This window comes from Hyperolius riggenbachi, chromosome 4 (assembly GCF_040937935.1).
Source record: "Hyperolius riggenbachi isolate aHypRig1 chromosome 4, aHypRig1.pri, whole genome shotgun sequence".
Lineage (NCBI taxonomy): Eukaryota > Metazoa > Chordata > Amphibia > Anura > Hyperoliidae > Hyperolius > Hyperolius riggenbachi.
In genome coordinates, this window is record NC_090649.1 from 368,469,905 (window position 1) to 368,485,631 (window position 15,727).

General features: G+C 40.5%; 1 protein-coding gene across 7 annotated transcripts in view; it reads right to left on the reverse strand.

Annotated features, from left to right (window-relative positions):
• STXBP5 (syntaxin binding protein 5) overlaps nucleotides 1-15,727 on the reverse strand; it is a 557,868-nt gene that overhangs the window by 376,636 nt on the left and 165,505 nt on the right. Inside the window, exons 1-2 of one of the 7 annotated variants that reach the window (XM_068231996.1) lie at nucleotides 12,540-12,686; nucleotides 11,259-11,310 (exon numbers count right to left, since the gene is read on the reverse strand). The exons of the other annotated variants lie outside the window; for them this stretch is intronic. Of the exons in view, the coding sequence (XP_068088097.1) occupies nucleotides 11,259-11,260 (2 nt within the window). The 5' untranslated portion in view covers nucleotides 11,261-11,310; nucleotides 12,540-12,686. Of the gene's footprint in view, nucleotides 1-11,258; nucleotides 11,311-12,539; nucleotides 12,687-15,727 lie in introns of those variants that run through there. 7 annotated transcript variants of the gene reach the window in all.

Consider the following 15,727-nt stretch of genomic DNA (forward strand, 5'->3'; position numbering starts at 1 on the left):
AGTAATATTGTCGGTCTACAAATTACAAGTTTCCAAAGTGTAGTTTTTCTTGCCCTGAAAGCTGCAATTGCATTTTATTCTGACTGATTTCCTTTCTATATTAAAATCTTCTAATGAGTTGTTCTGAACTGTGTGTGTGCCTGAAGCAGAGACAGCTTCTCAGAAAGCGTTTACTTGTTACACACACATGTATCAACATTGGAATGTAAACAAAGATACTGTTATCTCCAGTTTGGATGCAGATTTGAAGCTGAATAGCAAAACAAAGTGCTTTGTTTAAGCATTTCAGTGATGTTTTGCTAAAAAATGTTCTGGAATAGTAGCTTTAAAGCTGAGAGGAATCTTTTAGAGCCAAGTAGAAATGCTGACTTTCAGACCACTTTAAGAATAACTACAGAGGTGATAACTTAAGGACTGGGGTGAAAAGGACAATCTGACTTTGAAAACGTTAATAAGGCAAGCTTCTATAGTGAAGTAATGCTAAATAGGGCCGATCCAATTAAATTTCTCTCCTAAGTTTTCTCCTAGATCATTTTTCATCTTTTAACATAACTTTTGCACTCTACAATTGAAAAAGCAACAAAAAGTAGGTGAAAAAGCACAGTCAAAATTATTCTATGTTCTTTCTTTCTAGTGGCTTGAAATGCATTTTATTTTAATGTGAAAAGATCACCTAGGAGAAAAAGTGAATAGGATCAAGCCCAATGTGTAGTGATACGTTTCTACTTGCTTTATCTAGCGTGATCTTAGTGAATTGCAGACAGTGTTTTAGAAGCACACCAGTTAACTTTCATTCTAATAGAGCGTGCTCAGCACTAAACAGCATTCAGTTTCTAAAACTAAGAAAAATGCCATTAAATAAAACTGATTGTATCAGATGTCTCTTGGCTAATTGGAAGCTAATTGAGATTGTCTAAAGCATGTTAACACAAAATGTAAATCTGCCTTCCTGAAGTCCGCTAACATCAAACAGAATATATCCCACGATACCACATTTATCCAAAATAAGGTATTGCAGCAACTTTAGCCTGTAAAAAAAAATAATAATCAACAAGTAAAAAATGCCCTCAAGGGGTTTAAAAAAAGGCATTTGTGGAGAGTTCAATTATAATGAACTGAAATTAATTGTTATTTTGTATCTCTATTTTACCACAGAGTAAGAAAGCGGAACATACAACATTTTTTGCGTAAAATATTTAAAGGGACATCATGTTTAATCACAAGGCATTTATAAATGAGTGTGCAAGTAAAAAAAAAAAAATCAAGATGCACCCAAGTTATCTTGACACCATAATGTCAGTCATAATTCCCCTCTGTTCCACCAGATTAGTCACAGCATAATTCTAAGAACATAAACAAAAAAAAAGGCCTGAAAAGGTTAATAGACCCGATTTCATTGTCCTCAGGAGCCTTAACAGTCACTAAGCCATTACACCAGTGAGTTTATTTAAATCTCCTGATCAAAAAAATCTATAAATAGAAAAAAAAGCAGAGACCCCTTTGTTTTGTTTTTTTAAAGAGGACATTAACCACTTCAGCCTACAGCTTCGAAAATTTTATGCATCCGAGCAATGTTCACCTCCCATTCATTCGCTAATAACTTTATCGCTACTTATCAAAATTAATTGATCTATATCTTGTTTTTTCCGCCACTAATTAGGCTTTCTTTAGGTAGTACATTTTGCTAAGAGCCACTTTACTGTAAATACATTTTAACAGGAAGATTAAGATAGAAATGGAAAAAAATCATTATTTCTTAGTTTTTGGCCATTATAGTTTAAAATTAATACATGCTACAGTAATTAAAACCCATGCATTTTATGTGCCCATTTGTCCCGCTTATTACACCGTTTAAATTACATCCCTATCACAATTTATGGCGCCGATATTTTATTTAGAAATAAAGGTGCATTTTTTCAATTTGCGTCCATCACTATTTACAAGCTTATAATTTAAAAAAATTGAATAAGATACTCTCTTGACATGTATATTTAAAAAGTTCAGACCCTTAGGTAACTATTTATGTAGTTTTTTTTTTTTTTAATTGTAATTTTTTTTATTTTTGTTTTAATACAAAAATGTATTTGGGTAATTTTAGTTTGGGAGGTAAATAGCCAATTTTAGATGTAATATAATGTATTTTTTTATTCAATACAGGTATGTGGGTGCAGTTTACTATTTGGCCACAAGATGGCCACATTCAAAAAATTCCTAGATGCGAACGATGTCGCATCTAGGAACTAAAATGAAGAGAAGAAGTTTCCTGGGGGCAGAAATACCACGCTCTCTGATGAGAAAGCGTCGGTATTTCTGCCAGGGACTTAGATCGGTGAATGGGAATTATATTCCCATTCACTGATCGGGGGGGTAGCGGGAGGTAGCGGGCGCGCGCCCGATCGCGCGCACCACACGGCTGCAGCACCACTGCCTATCTGGACGGATATATGCGTCCAGATATGGCGAAGTGGTTAAAGTGGAATAAAACTGACATAACATTAATATAAATGCATTTTCCTACTTTTTATCACCCATACAGTTACCATATTTCCTTTTGAGCACAAGTAAAATTGTCCACTTACAGATTTCAAGTTCCCAAAGTACAGTTTATCTGCTCTGAAAGCTGGTTTCCAGCACAGCTAGGAATGTAACAACTGATGAATGTAAACAAAAGATAATGTTATCACCTCCTTGGATGCTGATCATAAGCTGAAGGAGTTTTCCACTGCTGAACAAAGAGATATGTTTAACTGTTTCAATGCTGTTCTGCTACATTTTTTTTGTGGTAGTAGGTTTAAAGCTGTAAGTAATCTTTTAGAGCAAAGAAGAAATGCTGAGTTTTAGACCACTTTAATATAGGAAATAGAAGGCAGTCAAAATATCTACTTGGGTAATAAGGGAAACTGTTTCACAAGTTTATGTCAGACTGTAATTCTACAGTAAGGTAACCGAGCTATAAGAAGAATTGGGTAACAAAACACAGTATTGTACTTGGAAACACCCTTATACCACATAGACCTAGGCAAACTAGTGTCCTTTCCCCCTAATGCCAGTATACAATTAATAACTTTACTGCAAGTAAGTAATCATGTATTTATATATGGTATGCTAGTTCAGATCTTTCTAGCATTGTATAAACTCCAATGTAAGTTACCGTGATCAAAACTTGATTTTATCCACCCCATTCCCTATACAACACTAATCCTCATACCATTAGTATCTCAGATACTAACTCATTCCTCACCCACATCCAGCATTGACCTTTGCTAACTGCAATTTCTCGTGCAATTCCAGCCTTTCATATAATCCAGATACTATCCTTCAACCACTTATTGATACCAAACACTTATCTAGAATAAGGTTTTAAGGATTAAATAAATTAATGTTTTAGATTAATGTTTGAAGGAACCATGCCCATTAATTCTTACATGAATTATCTTCCTTACCTTGTAATCTGATAATTAACCTGGCTCAGCTGCTAACCTCATCACCACCTGACACTCACTTAAAGCAGTCTTGAACTCTTGCACAGGACACAAGGAAAACATAACAGAAATGCATCCTGAATGTATTTAGAGAGTTTAGCCTGTTTCATTCCCCCTCATTCGTGTCTAATCACTAGCTGTAATATAACTTCCTATGGCAGAGATGGCAGATAAGCCCATTTGAAAGTACAGGCTGTAAACAATGTGTCTGCTTCCATGAATCAGGAAATAGAAACTGCGAAGATTTATTGTAGGGTTTGTATCAGCTGTAACACGGAAAACAATTGTTTAAGTTATTATGCTGTTGTGTATCGTTAGATCAGAAAAGAGTTCTGAGTTCAGGTCCACTTTAAACCTTCCTGTAACTTGACCACAGCTTTACATAGAAAAAAACAAAAAACAATAAAAATATTTGCCATGACAAAGTAACCCATTACAATTATACTGCCCAACCCCAATGTATTATCAGAGGTTTAAAATGAACCTCTGTGTGATTGAACCCGGGGTTCAGTGTTCAGTAATCATTACATGCACAGTGATAGAAAGATGTTGATGCAATGTGTAAGTGCTTTAGCAAAATATTAATGATTAAAAAATTGGGAATACCGGTATATGCTCGAATATAAGTTGACTTCATGTATTAGTCTACTCCAATATTGATCCTCTTAAGCTGGATTTTTTTTATTGGCTCAAGTATAAGTCTACCCAGAAAAGTTAAGAGCTGCACTTGAGGACCAAGTAGAATTAACAGGTGCACTTGGGGATCAGGAGGGGTTAATGACTGCACTGCATACAGTATTGCAGCCATTAATCACTCCTGGCCCTTAAACAGAGCCTTAGATGGGTTCATAAAATAAAATAAAATAAAAAAGTAGGCTACCTGATCCAGGGGGCTGAGCGGATCAGGTAGCTGAAAAAAACTGCCGCTCCTGTGGGCCACACTGGCCCACTTTCTTGACGACGCTGCGAGGAGAGACTGTGTGTCTTTCCTCCAGCATGCAGGGAGGCGGGGGAGCGGCAGAGGGCATGGCCAGGGAAGAGAGCTGCCCAATGGAAGCTCTGGAAAACCTACAGGAAAACCCCTGACGGGCGTTTTAAACAGGGAATCCCTCTCCCCTATGTTTACCTCCGAGACAGCGACAAATATTGTTGCTAATCTCAGGGGGCTATAGCGCGGCGGTGGGGGGGGGGGGGGGGGCAGAGAGCGGAGGTGTGGGGACACAGAGGAATGTCATGCCTCTGTGTCCCATCTGCCCCCAATGGAACCGCCTTGGGTTCTCTTTAAGTCGAGCCATCTACTCCTCTACTTAGTATAGTAAGCACTGCAGCTCAGTCTCTTTCACCCTACCCTTTAATTGTCTTCTTGGCATTTCCTTTTATTAAGAAAGTGTCACTTACCTGGTGACATGTTACCACTGGGTAAATTGGTGCAAATGGGAATGTCACTAATAGTACACACATTACTCAGTGTGCTCAGTTTTGAAGCCGTTGGTTGGTAAAATTGTCAGCGTCTTACAGGCAATGGATACTATACAAGCCATGCAAAGTAATGCTTTTCCAAGCAAAAAGGGATGGTGGAAGGAGGATTATAAAGCCTGTTGGCTGCTGCGGCTCCTTCTGTAAAGGTTATAAGGAGGAAATTTGGATCCATCAAGTACAAGTCGACCCCTATACTTTTATTTAGTGAGTCGGATTTAAATTTCTAGACTTATAGCCGAGTGTATACAGTAATCAATGTTTAACTACTTGTTGCACGCCATGCAGTATATTCACGGCCCTGCAAAATTCACAGGATGCACCAGGGCTGTGAATACAAGTCTGCAGCGGTGTGCAGCAGACGCTCACTCCAGTTCGCCCGTGTGCGCGCACTGCTGTTACCACCGCTTAGCAGGGAGGTTACTGAATACGACCGCAGTTCCCATTCATAAATCTAAGTCCCCGATTCAATGAATATCGGCGTCTACAAGACGCCAGCATTCATTGCATCTTCCTGTTACACTGCCATGCATGAATCGGAAATAGACTGAGGACTTCTTGTGGCCAAATAGAAAATTACACCAAAATTCATTTTTATTTAATAAAAATCCTCACACTGCTATTTCCCTCCCAAACCCTCCTATAGTACACACATTTTTCTTTTATATAAGGGGGGGGGGGGGGGGGGGTGACTATAAAAAAAAAGTAGTTACCTTAGGGACTGAACTTTTTTAAAATTTATGTCAAGGCGGTATATTACTATTAATTTTTAATTTATGGGCTTAGAATTAGTGATGGACACAAAATGAAAAAATGCACCTTTATTTCCAAATAAAATACTGGCGCCATACATTGTACTAGGGACATTTTTTAAACGTTGCAATAACCGGGACAAACGGGCAAATAAAATGTGTGGCTTTTATCCACATTAGAACATTTTATTTTAAAACTATAATGGCCAAAAACTGAGAAAATGCATTTTTTCAATATTTTTCTTAATATTCATGTTAAATGCATTTAGGATAAAATAATTCTTAGCACACTGTACCTCCCAAAGAAAGCCTAATTGGTGGCGAGAAAAACAAGGTATAGATCATTATGCTGTTAGAAGTAATTAAGTTATTAGCGAAAGAAAGGGAGGAGCGCTGACAGGTGAAAATTGCTCTGGTCCACAATAAGAAAAAACCCTCAGTCAAGTGGTTAAAACAAGATATCGAACAAGTATATTTCACAGTGTGTGCAAACCAGACCTTGAATCTTGTACAACAAAGAAGGATGGCTCGGCACTGAAATCGGTAGAGATAGCACGCTATAAAGCCAATTAAAATCGGGATGGATCACTCCTGCCTTCACCCGCATCCCGGGACCTACTTGGCGTGCTGAAGACACAAGCTGTTAGAATCCAGTTATATAAAAAAATCCAGTGTGCTTAATTCAGCTATCTGGCATAGGATGGACCAGTTGTCAGAGCTAGGTGGTTATTTCTTTGGCCACTTCCACGCCCAGACTCAGGGCCGGGACAAGGTACCCCAGCAACAGAGGCAGAGATTGCGAAATGCGCCCCCCCCCCCCCAACCCGACCATTGCCACTACATAACACTTATTCCATCCATAAACATATATGAATCCTACCAACCTAACTCACACACGCTAATCATTTTGCACTCCACAGAGAACAGTGTATACAGGATAAATACATACACATACGCCGATAGATCAATCAATATGCTACCATATCCTATTGCATACCGACCTTGCACTCCCCGCATCATAACGGCCATAGACCTGCAATATTTATTGAATACATCCACGCTATTAGATGAGCAGGCATTCTATCCTAGCCCCTCACACACAATGCACACACACACACACACACACACACACACACACACACACACACACACAGATACAGTACACACATACACACAGTACACACACATATACAGTACACACACACACACACACACAGTGACATACTGTGTATACACACACAGTGCACACACTACAGATACAGTACACACACACACACACACACACACACACATACAGACTACACACACATACAGTACAGATACAGTACACACACACACCGTACACACACTACACACATATACACACAGACAGTACAGCTACAGTACACACACACATACAGACTACATACACATACACACAGTACACACACATACAGTACACACACACACACCGTACACACACACACAAAATACACACACAGACACACATACAGTGCACACACAGATACAGTACACACATACACAGTACATACACACATTTAGACATACAGACACACACTGTACACATACACACATTCTCTTTTTCAACCCCCTCCCCCCTTCCTTCCATTTGTGCTTCATTCCAGCAACCACATGACAGCTGGGTCCCTCTCCCCCTGCAGACATTCAAAGGCTGGCATGACGTTTATTGCTGTCTAATTGAGCTATCAGGGTGTCCCTCCCCCATCCAGAACAGCCACAGCTCACACGTGCAGCGAGTGTTGCAAACTGGCAACTCTGCAGGAAGCCGGCATCACTTCCCTTACATCAGAAGCTGGCTTCCTGCTGTTGCCTAGCAACACTATGCTATAGCCGTGCCTGTCATCACGCTTATGACAGCGCGGCTATTGTGGGGCAGGCAGTGTGCTCTAGGGGGCTGGCACGGAAAATAGGGGACGGGGAATGGTTCCTTCACAGCAGCAAACGCCAGGCGGGCGGGAGAGATCAGAGAGAAAGTCGATAGGTGGGTGGGCGGGGCGACCAGGAACAGTGCAAAGCAAAGCGAGGCAGCATGCAGCCAGGAGGAGAGCACACCGGAATGCGCCCTGATGCTGCTCCGTCCCGAGGCTGGAGCCTGTCCAGCCTCTGCCTCGGACAGCTCTGCCACCCAACACGTGAGCAAGCGTTTTGCTATGTAAAACAGCTGTAGTGCGTGTCTTTTTTCCCCTCTGCACCCCACCTCCTTCCACCCGGAGCAGTGCTTTCAGCGCAGGTAGATTTGGGCGCAACCGGCGCCACCATAGACTAATAGGTATTACAGCTATAGCGGCGCTCAGTGAGTAACGTCGGCGCCGTCAGAAGACGGAGCCGAAGTTGCTTTTAAAACACAATAATTCGGCCTCCAGCAATAGCTGGAAGCCGAATTATATCATTCCCTCCTATCCATGGCGGCCTGGAGGGGGAATAGTAATTAACACGGCCCGGACTTGTGCAGAAGCAGGATCAGCCATATACCGGCTGTATTCTGCGCCCAAGTCTACTATCGCCGATTTCAAATGTATGCCTTCCACCAGCCTCACTTGGAGTGTTTTCATGCATGTTAATGCATGTATGTGAAAAATCAAGAGGATTTGCAACAGAATACCCACTGGTGCTGGTCCCTGTTTCTTCATGCGATGCAAACCTTTCTACTTTAAAAATTACAAGGGCAGAGTGATCTACTCATACCAAACCGCCACCCCTCCCCCCCCCCCCCCCCATCTCTCAAAAAACAAAAAAACAAAACAAAAAAAAAAAACCACACTTGTGGAAGATGAAGGTTAAGCTATTGCTCGCAAGGGGCTCTTTAGTAATTTGCAGGTCTTATCTTAGCACTCAGACAGTTGAACATTGTGTGAAATTTGTAGGCCTGTACAGGTATTAATCCAATAAAGCCAAAACAATATGTCATGATCTTCTAGCCCCAAAGTCTGCCCAGCCAGCAGCCTGTGACTGCCATGCACAAAGTTTATTACTGCTGCTGTTGGCTAAATATAATCTGCCCTAAGTAATCAGTACTCACTCACTAGGGGAATTGCTGCCTGTGTGCTGCCTGAAGGGGAGGAGACGCTGTGCACGTCTCACAGCCTGGAGCGGAGGAGACCTTCAACTGCATCTCTACCCTTCAGCCTCTCCTCCCTGATGCACCCATGGCAGCAAATTCTGACAGCCGCAGTTATGTGGCAGCAAATTCTGACAGCCACCAGCAAAATTTGACAGGACATGGCCACGCAGCTGCAATCTACTTAGCAGGCGGTTGTGATCGACCTATTGGGCACCCCTGCTTTATGGGCTGCTCCCTGGGCATATTTAAAGAGAGTCTGAAGCGAGAATAAATCTCGCTTCAGACCTCAGTTAACAGGGGCATGTGTGCCCCTGCTAAAACGCCACTATCCCGCGGCTTAACGGGGGTCCCTTCACCCCTATATCCCCTCCGTACATTGCGGAATCTCTTCCGCATTGGGGCAGGGCTAACCGCCGCAGCCCTGCCTCCCGCGCGTCTATCAGACGCGTACCTCCGGCTCTCCCCCGCCCCTCTCAGTCTTCCTTTACTGAGAGGGGCGGGGGAGAGGCGGCGATGCGCGTCTGATAGACGCGCTGAGAGGCAGGGCTGCAGCCATTAGCCCTGCCTCCAGGAAGAGCAAAATTTACGACCAAGTTGGTCGTTGATTTTGCAGGGGGGGGGTTTGGGGGTGAAGGGACCCCCGTTTAGCCGCGGGATAGCGGCGTTTTAGCAGGGGCACACGTGCTCCTGTTAACTATGAGCTCTGAAGCGAGAATTATTCTCGCTTCAGTGTCTCTTTAAGGTTTGGTTTGCACACAGAGATATATTTGCAATGTTTAACATCTTGTTTTGCACATTGATTATTCCCTTTTTGAGTATTATTTCACTATAGCATCAGCATACTTATATCACTGTGAATTTCATCATTACTAAACCTGGGTTCAATCACGTAGAGGTTCATTTTAATCCTCCGATGTTGATAATACATTGTAGTTGGGCAGTAGAATTATAAATAGGTTTCTGTGTCACAGCAAAGATTTTTTGGGTCTTTTTATCCCTTGTTAATTGTATTGTACTATTATAAGGTATTGAATTAGCATTGAGCATGTTGTAATAAAGATCCTGAACATATTTTTTTTTACACTTAAAGGGGCACTACAGCGAAAAACTGTAAAATTTAAAATATGTGCAAACATATACAAATAAGAAGTACATTTTTTCCAGAGTAAAATTAGTCATAAATTACATTTCTCCTATGTTGCTGTCACTTACAGTAGGTAGTAGAAATCTGACAGAAGTGACAGATTTTGGACTAGTCTAACTCTTTATAGGGGATTCTCAGGGATATATATATTTCTTTTTTTTTTTTAAAAAGAGAATTTTTATTGAAGCTTTATAACAATATAACAGATGAAAAAACATTACATTACCACCACAACCCCCCCCCCCCCCCGTCCACCCTTCCTCCCAGGCCTTCACAATACATATTGATATAACACATATATGCATACAGGGTAAGTATCATACACAAAGGTGCGTTTATGGCTCATATCACAGATTAGAGAACAAAAACACATTGGTGGAACGTCGAGAAGGGCCTACTTAAAGACTAAAGTTCGAGAATTAAATAAGTAAATCAGAAATGCTAACATTGATGTCAAGGTTAGGAATTGTGGATTCTGAATCCTCTATCCATATGTCCCAAATTTTGTTGAATTTAGTCGGGTGGCCTCTAGCCTGATATGTCAGACAGTAAAGTGGGAGGGAACGATTGACCAATAAGATATAGGCATCTATGGATGGGGCAGATTTTAATTTCCATTTGAGTAGAATACATTTCCTAGCGTAGAACAGAGTACCACGTAGGAAAAGCCGCCTATATTTATTACAGGGTATAGAATCAACTATTCCCAACATAGAAGCCTTGAATGACACATCCAAATGTCTTTTCATTCGTTTTGCTAAAAGATTAAATACCGAGACCCAGAAGGCATAGATTAAGGGGCAACTCCATGTACAGTGACCAAAGTCAGCATCCAACCTGCCACATTTGTAACACTCCGAGCTTACATTAGTACCCATTTTATCTAACCTAACCGGGGTGTAATAAATCTGGTGAAACCACTTAATTTGGATAAGTTTGTCATTAGCACTAATTACTGAGGACATATAGGAGGACTCAAAGTCAGACCAGTCTGAAATCTCTATGTCTGGGGAAAATTCCTGCCATTTCAGCTTGGCCTTTTAGTATCTCCCAAAGCCCTGTTTTTGTACACGAATAGCATAGTATCTTGACACTTCTTTATTTTTATCCTTATTCAACATTACTAGTTCAAGTTCAGATGCCTCTATGTGGACACCTGACAGGCCCCACTGAGCCTTAACTGCATCTCTGAGTTTGAAGTACCTGAATAGTGAGTGTTTAGGTAAAGAGCGTTCATTTATGAGACGACCAAATGTTTTAAATTTCCCTTCTGCAAAAATATGATTAACATATTTAATACCATGCGAGAACCAAAAACTTACATCGTCTAATTTCAAAAGTTCCGGCAAACAGGGATTCATCCACAGAGGCATACTAGGAGAGATGGAAGTATTTATATGAGTAAATAACTTCGAAGCCTTCTTATACACTTTAATTGAAGAATTAATTAGAGATGACCCTTCTCTTCGTGGAGCTTTACCCCTATATATGCCATTACTTAGAGCCTCATATGATGAAGCTATGTCAGCCTCCAAATTCAAAGAGGCGTCAGATCTGTCAGCGCTCATCCATCTATGCACATATGTAAGTTGCGATGCCAAGTAATATACATAGCTAGTCCCCCAAAATTAACTGGTAAGCGTAGGGTATTTAGTGCAATCCTGGGTTGGGAGCCCCCCCATATGAAGCTGGTCAGTAAAGTGTCTATCCGCTTGAAAAAAACTTTTAGGGATCAATAATGGGGCCATTTGCAATAAGTAAATTTTAGGAGCAATGATCATTTGAATAGCAGTGACCCTGCCTACCACATCGAGTGGAAGTTTTCCCCAAGATTTTAGTTTGGAGTCTAAGTGTGAAATTAATGGTACAAGATTATTAGAGATATAATCTCCCACCTCCCTAGATAGGATTACTCCCAAATGTTTAAACAAATCCACCACCTCTAGGTTTGACGAGGAGTGAATACAGTGTTTGGCCGCTTCATCCAGGGGGAACAGGGCGGACGTAGACCAATTGACCCTAAGGCCAGATACTGACTTAAATGAATCCTAGATTTTAAATACTTCCACTACGGAGGGGCCCGGATCTGCTAAATATAATAAGTCATCGGCGTATAATGAAATACGCTCTTCCATTTTGTTAATCTGCAGGCCTTGTAACTCAGTAGAGGACCTAACAAGCTCTGCTAGGGGTTCCATAGCTAAAGAAAATAGCAACGGAGAAAGGGGGCAACCCTGCCGAGTTCCCCTCTGGATGTTAAAAGGGTTGGATATGAATGAGTTAACATGGATCCTTGCCCTGGGCCTTGCATACAATATTTGAAACCATTTTAGATAAGACTGCCAACAGATAAAACCACTCTACCGAATCAAAGGCTTTATGCATATCTAAGGATAAGATGACTCTGGTTCCTGTATTTGCATGTGGGAATTGGATGTTTGTTAAAAGCCTCCGAATATTTAACTTCGTTGATCTGCCAGGAATAAAACCTATTTGGTCTTCGTGAACCAAATCTGTGATGTAGTTAATCAATCTGTTTACAAGAACCTTAGCCAGGATTTTCGCATCTGAATTTATCAACGAAATAGGTCTATAGGACTCACAAAGATCCAGGTCTTTATTTGGCTTGGGTAGTAGAATTATAAGGGTTTCGGACATTGACTCTGGAAGCAATCCCCTCTCAAAGGAGTGAGTAAAAACTCTGGCCAGCTTAGACCCAGAGAGCCGTCTGCTTTTAGCATACCATTCGGTAGGAATACCATACTCAGAGATATATTTATTTTCAAAAGCACTTAATGAATGGCAGTTGCTCTGTCCAACTGCCAAAAAACTGTAGCGAGCAAGGAAGCTGGCCAGCATCATTGTCTAAATCCTTTTTCAGGAATATCTTTATAAAGAATAAAAGCCTTGCTAAGAATCCCCTATGAAGAGATGGACCAGTCCAAAACCTGTCACTTCTGTCAGATTTCTACTAAATACTGCAAGTGGCAGCAACATAGGAGAAAAATAATTTATGGCTCATTTTACTCTTATTTGTATATGTTTGCACAGATTTAAAATTTTACAGTTTTTCGCTGCAGTGCCCCTTTAAACTGAGTGGTGCTGTTTTTAGGGGCTTTCTGTTCTTCTCTGTATACATGTGTCTAGTCATAGCACACCAGATAGCCCAGGGTGCAGACACCATTTCTTGTTTAATTGAAAATGGACCACTCAAACCCACCAAGGTAGAATTTGATGTATCCATTTCAAAGCTTCATATATTTACGAACATAATTTGCATAATCCTGCATCAACTTGGAATTATTGGCATCTCATTGACCATCCTTATAATGTAGACATACACTAAGTAACATACTGAATTAATCAAAAATCTATTTGAAACTAGGACCAACATGGTAGATTATGTTTTCTATGTCAATGGCCTTACTTCTGATACGCTTACCATCCGTTTTATTGCATAAGTAGTATTTTACTGCATGCGGTAAAGGCAGTCTGCTATTCTGGTAGATTTTAGTCATAATTTACAGCATGTGGTAAATTAGGACATAAAATGTGTGGTACTTTTCCAAAAACTGCCCCTCCAAAAAAAAACAAAAAACTTCCAAAGACTATCCTGACTTAAGGAAGACAATTAAAGACTATTATTATGATTTACCGCATGCTAACTGCTGAAATACTGCACATTTTACTGCATGTTTTGAAATGTGGAAAATTCTTTCAGAATCGCCCCCCAAAAGATATTTACCGCACTTAGCTATCAGAATTGAGGCCAATGTTGATCAAACCTCAAATGGAAAATACGTTTATTTTAAGCAATGCAAAGGTGGACATATTCCAATCACTATGCAATCAGACCGCTGCTAAAACCTGATCAATATCAAGTGGTGTAATCCAGGAAAATTATCAGAATCAGGTAGACAGCGATAGTTTACCTGATCGAGCAAAAATTCCAGTAATGCATGCCCAGCTTTACTTTCTTGGCTTCAAACCTGCTGATAATTCAGATGGCACTTACATTTCAGGTGCTCTTCAAAGATCAAATTATGCCATGTTTAAATTATGTGCTAATGCACAGATTATTAGTTAATGCTTTTTTTAATTGCTTTTATGCAAATTAGCAGGCGAATTTGGGCCAACATGTATTTGCAGCTAAAATTCAAAGAACGCCTTTTGACAAAAGTCACTGCATGGGTTCACAGGAAATTAGGAGATTTTATAAAGCCAGACTTGCATGGACACACATTAACCCATCACAAAATTGTACGAAAAGCAAATAAAGTGGCATGCTCTTTGCATCTTTGATCTACATAAAAGTGTGCAATTTCAAGCTGTAATAGTGTGAATAGGGCATTCTATTAGTGCATTTTAGTGCAAAAACAAGGATAAATATTAACAAGTAGGCAGTGAAATTTGTGTGTGAAAATGTTAACCTCTGTCAATAGGATCAGGTGGGCATAAACAAATATCCTAGTACAACGGCTAGTCACCATGCCACCTGATGAGTCACAAGTGTGTGACAAAACATGTTGGTGGGAACTAAACCAAACCAGGAACTACAGAGGACATGCATGAGCAGCGTTCGGACGGGCGTGTGAGAGTTGCCAGTGGGAGACAAAACAGCAGACCCTTAACAGGCAGCGCTTGTATGACAAACTGTGTTTAGAAAGAGCTTAGGAGTGTAATCTTTTAATGACATTTGTATGGTTTGATGACCGCATTTATTTCTCAGAGGTTTATTGTGATGGGACTTGATGGATTCAAGTATTCTGGCATAGAGCTGCTTCTGACCAATCTAGCAGTGGTTACACTGCTTTTGGTGAGTTAAAATCCTAAAGGGTGTCCTTGATGGTGGTTGATACCTGAAGCTTACACTGAAGCACTTTGATTGGCTTTTAATTGTTTAGTTCCTCTGATTGATGTGCACTGGAGCTAAAATTTAAACTGTATATGATTGGTGCCAACCAGAGTGTGAGCGCACTCACAACAAGCTGAATTTTATATGTTTCTATGTGTTTTAGAGCAGTATTCCCCAACCCTGTCCTCAAGGCCCACCAAAACTGCATGTTTTGTGGAAATCCACAGAGGTAGTTAATCAGCTCTGCTGAGACACTAATTACCCCACCTGTGAATTTTTGTGGTTTTCTGCAAAACATGTACTGTTGGTGGGCCCTGAGGACAGGGTTGGGGAACTCTGTTTTAGAGTATTCTAGACTTTTATAATCTCACTTTTGTAAGAGCTGTTTAACTGGAGACCTTTCATACTGTGCAATTCCTCCTAGAAAGAGAAAAATCGCATTTGCTGCACACTTAATAAAAGTCATTAAGTGTGAAAGTCTAGAATAGTGTTCCCATTGTTGCATGAAAACCTTACATCTTGCAACATAAATGTGTACATCGCATGCAAATTCAGTTTTTCGTAATGATAAATGTTAATTGCAACCCCAGTCGAGCCACTTCTTTATGTATAAATGTAACCATATTCTTAGCAATTATCAGTTTGTCCCGGAAAACAATTCCAGTGCCACTAGATGGAACATCATTTTATATATCTAGAATTATAATTTTGCTAGTAAAACTGAGGAATTTTCTCAATCAGATAACATTTGGAAATCTCCATGGCTACAAATACATTATTGTTCTCATCAACAAGCTATGTTCCGTATGTTACACTACTAAAACTCCCACTTCCTAAAAGACCATCTGCATCCCGTCCAATAACTGCATTTGTCAAAACAGAACTTGATTCTTCAAAGTTCGAAAAACTGTCCCATTTGGTTTTGAGCTTGGTCTG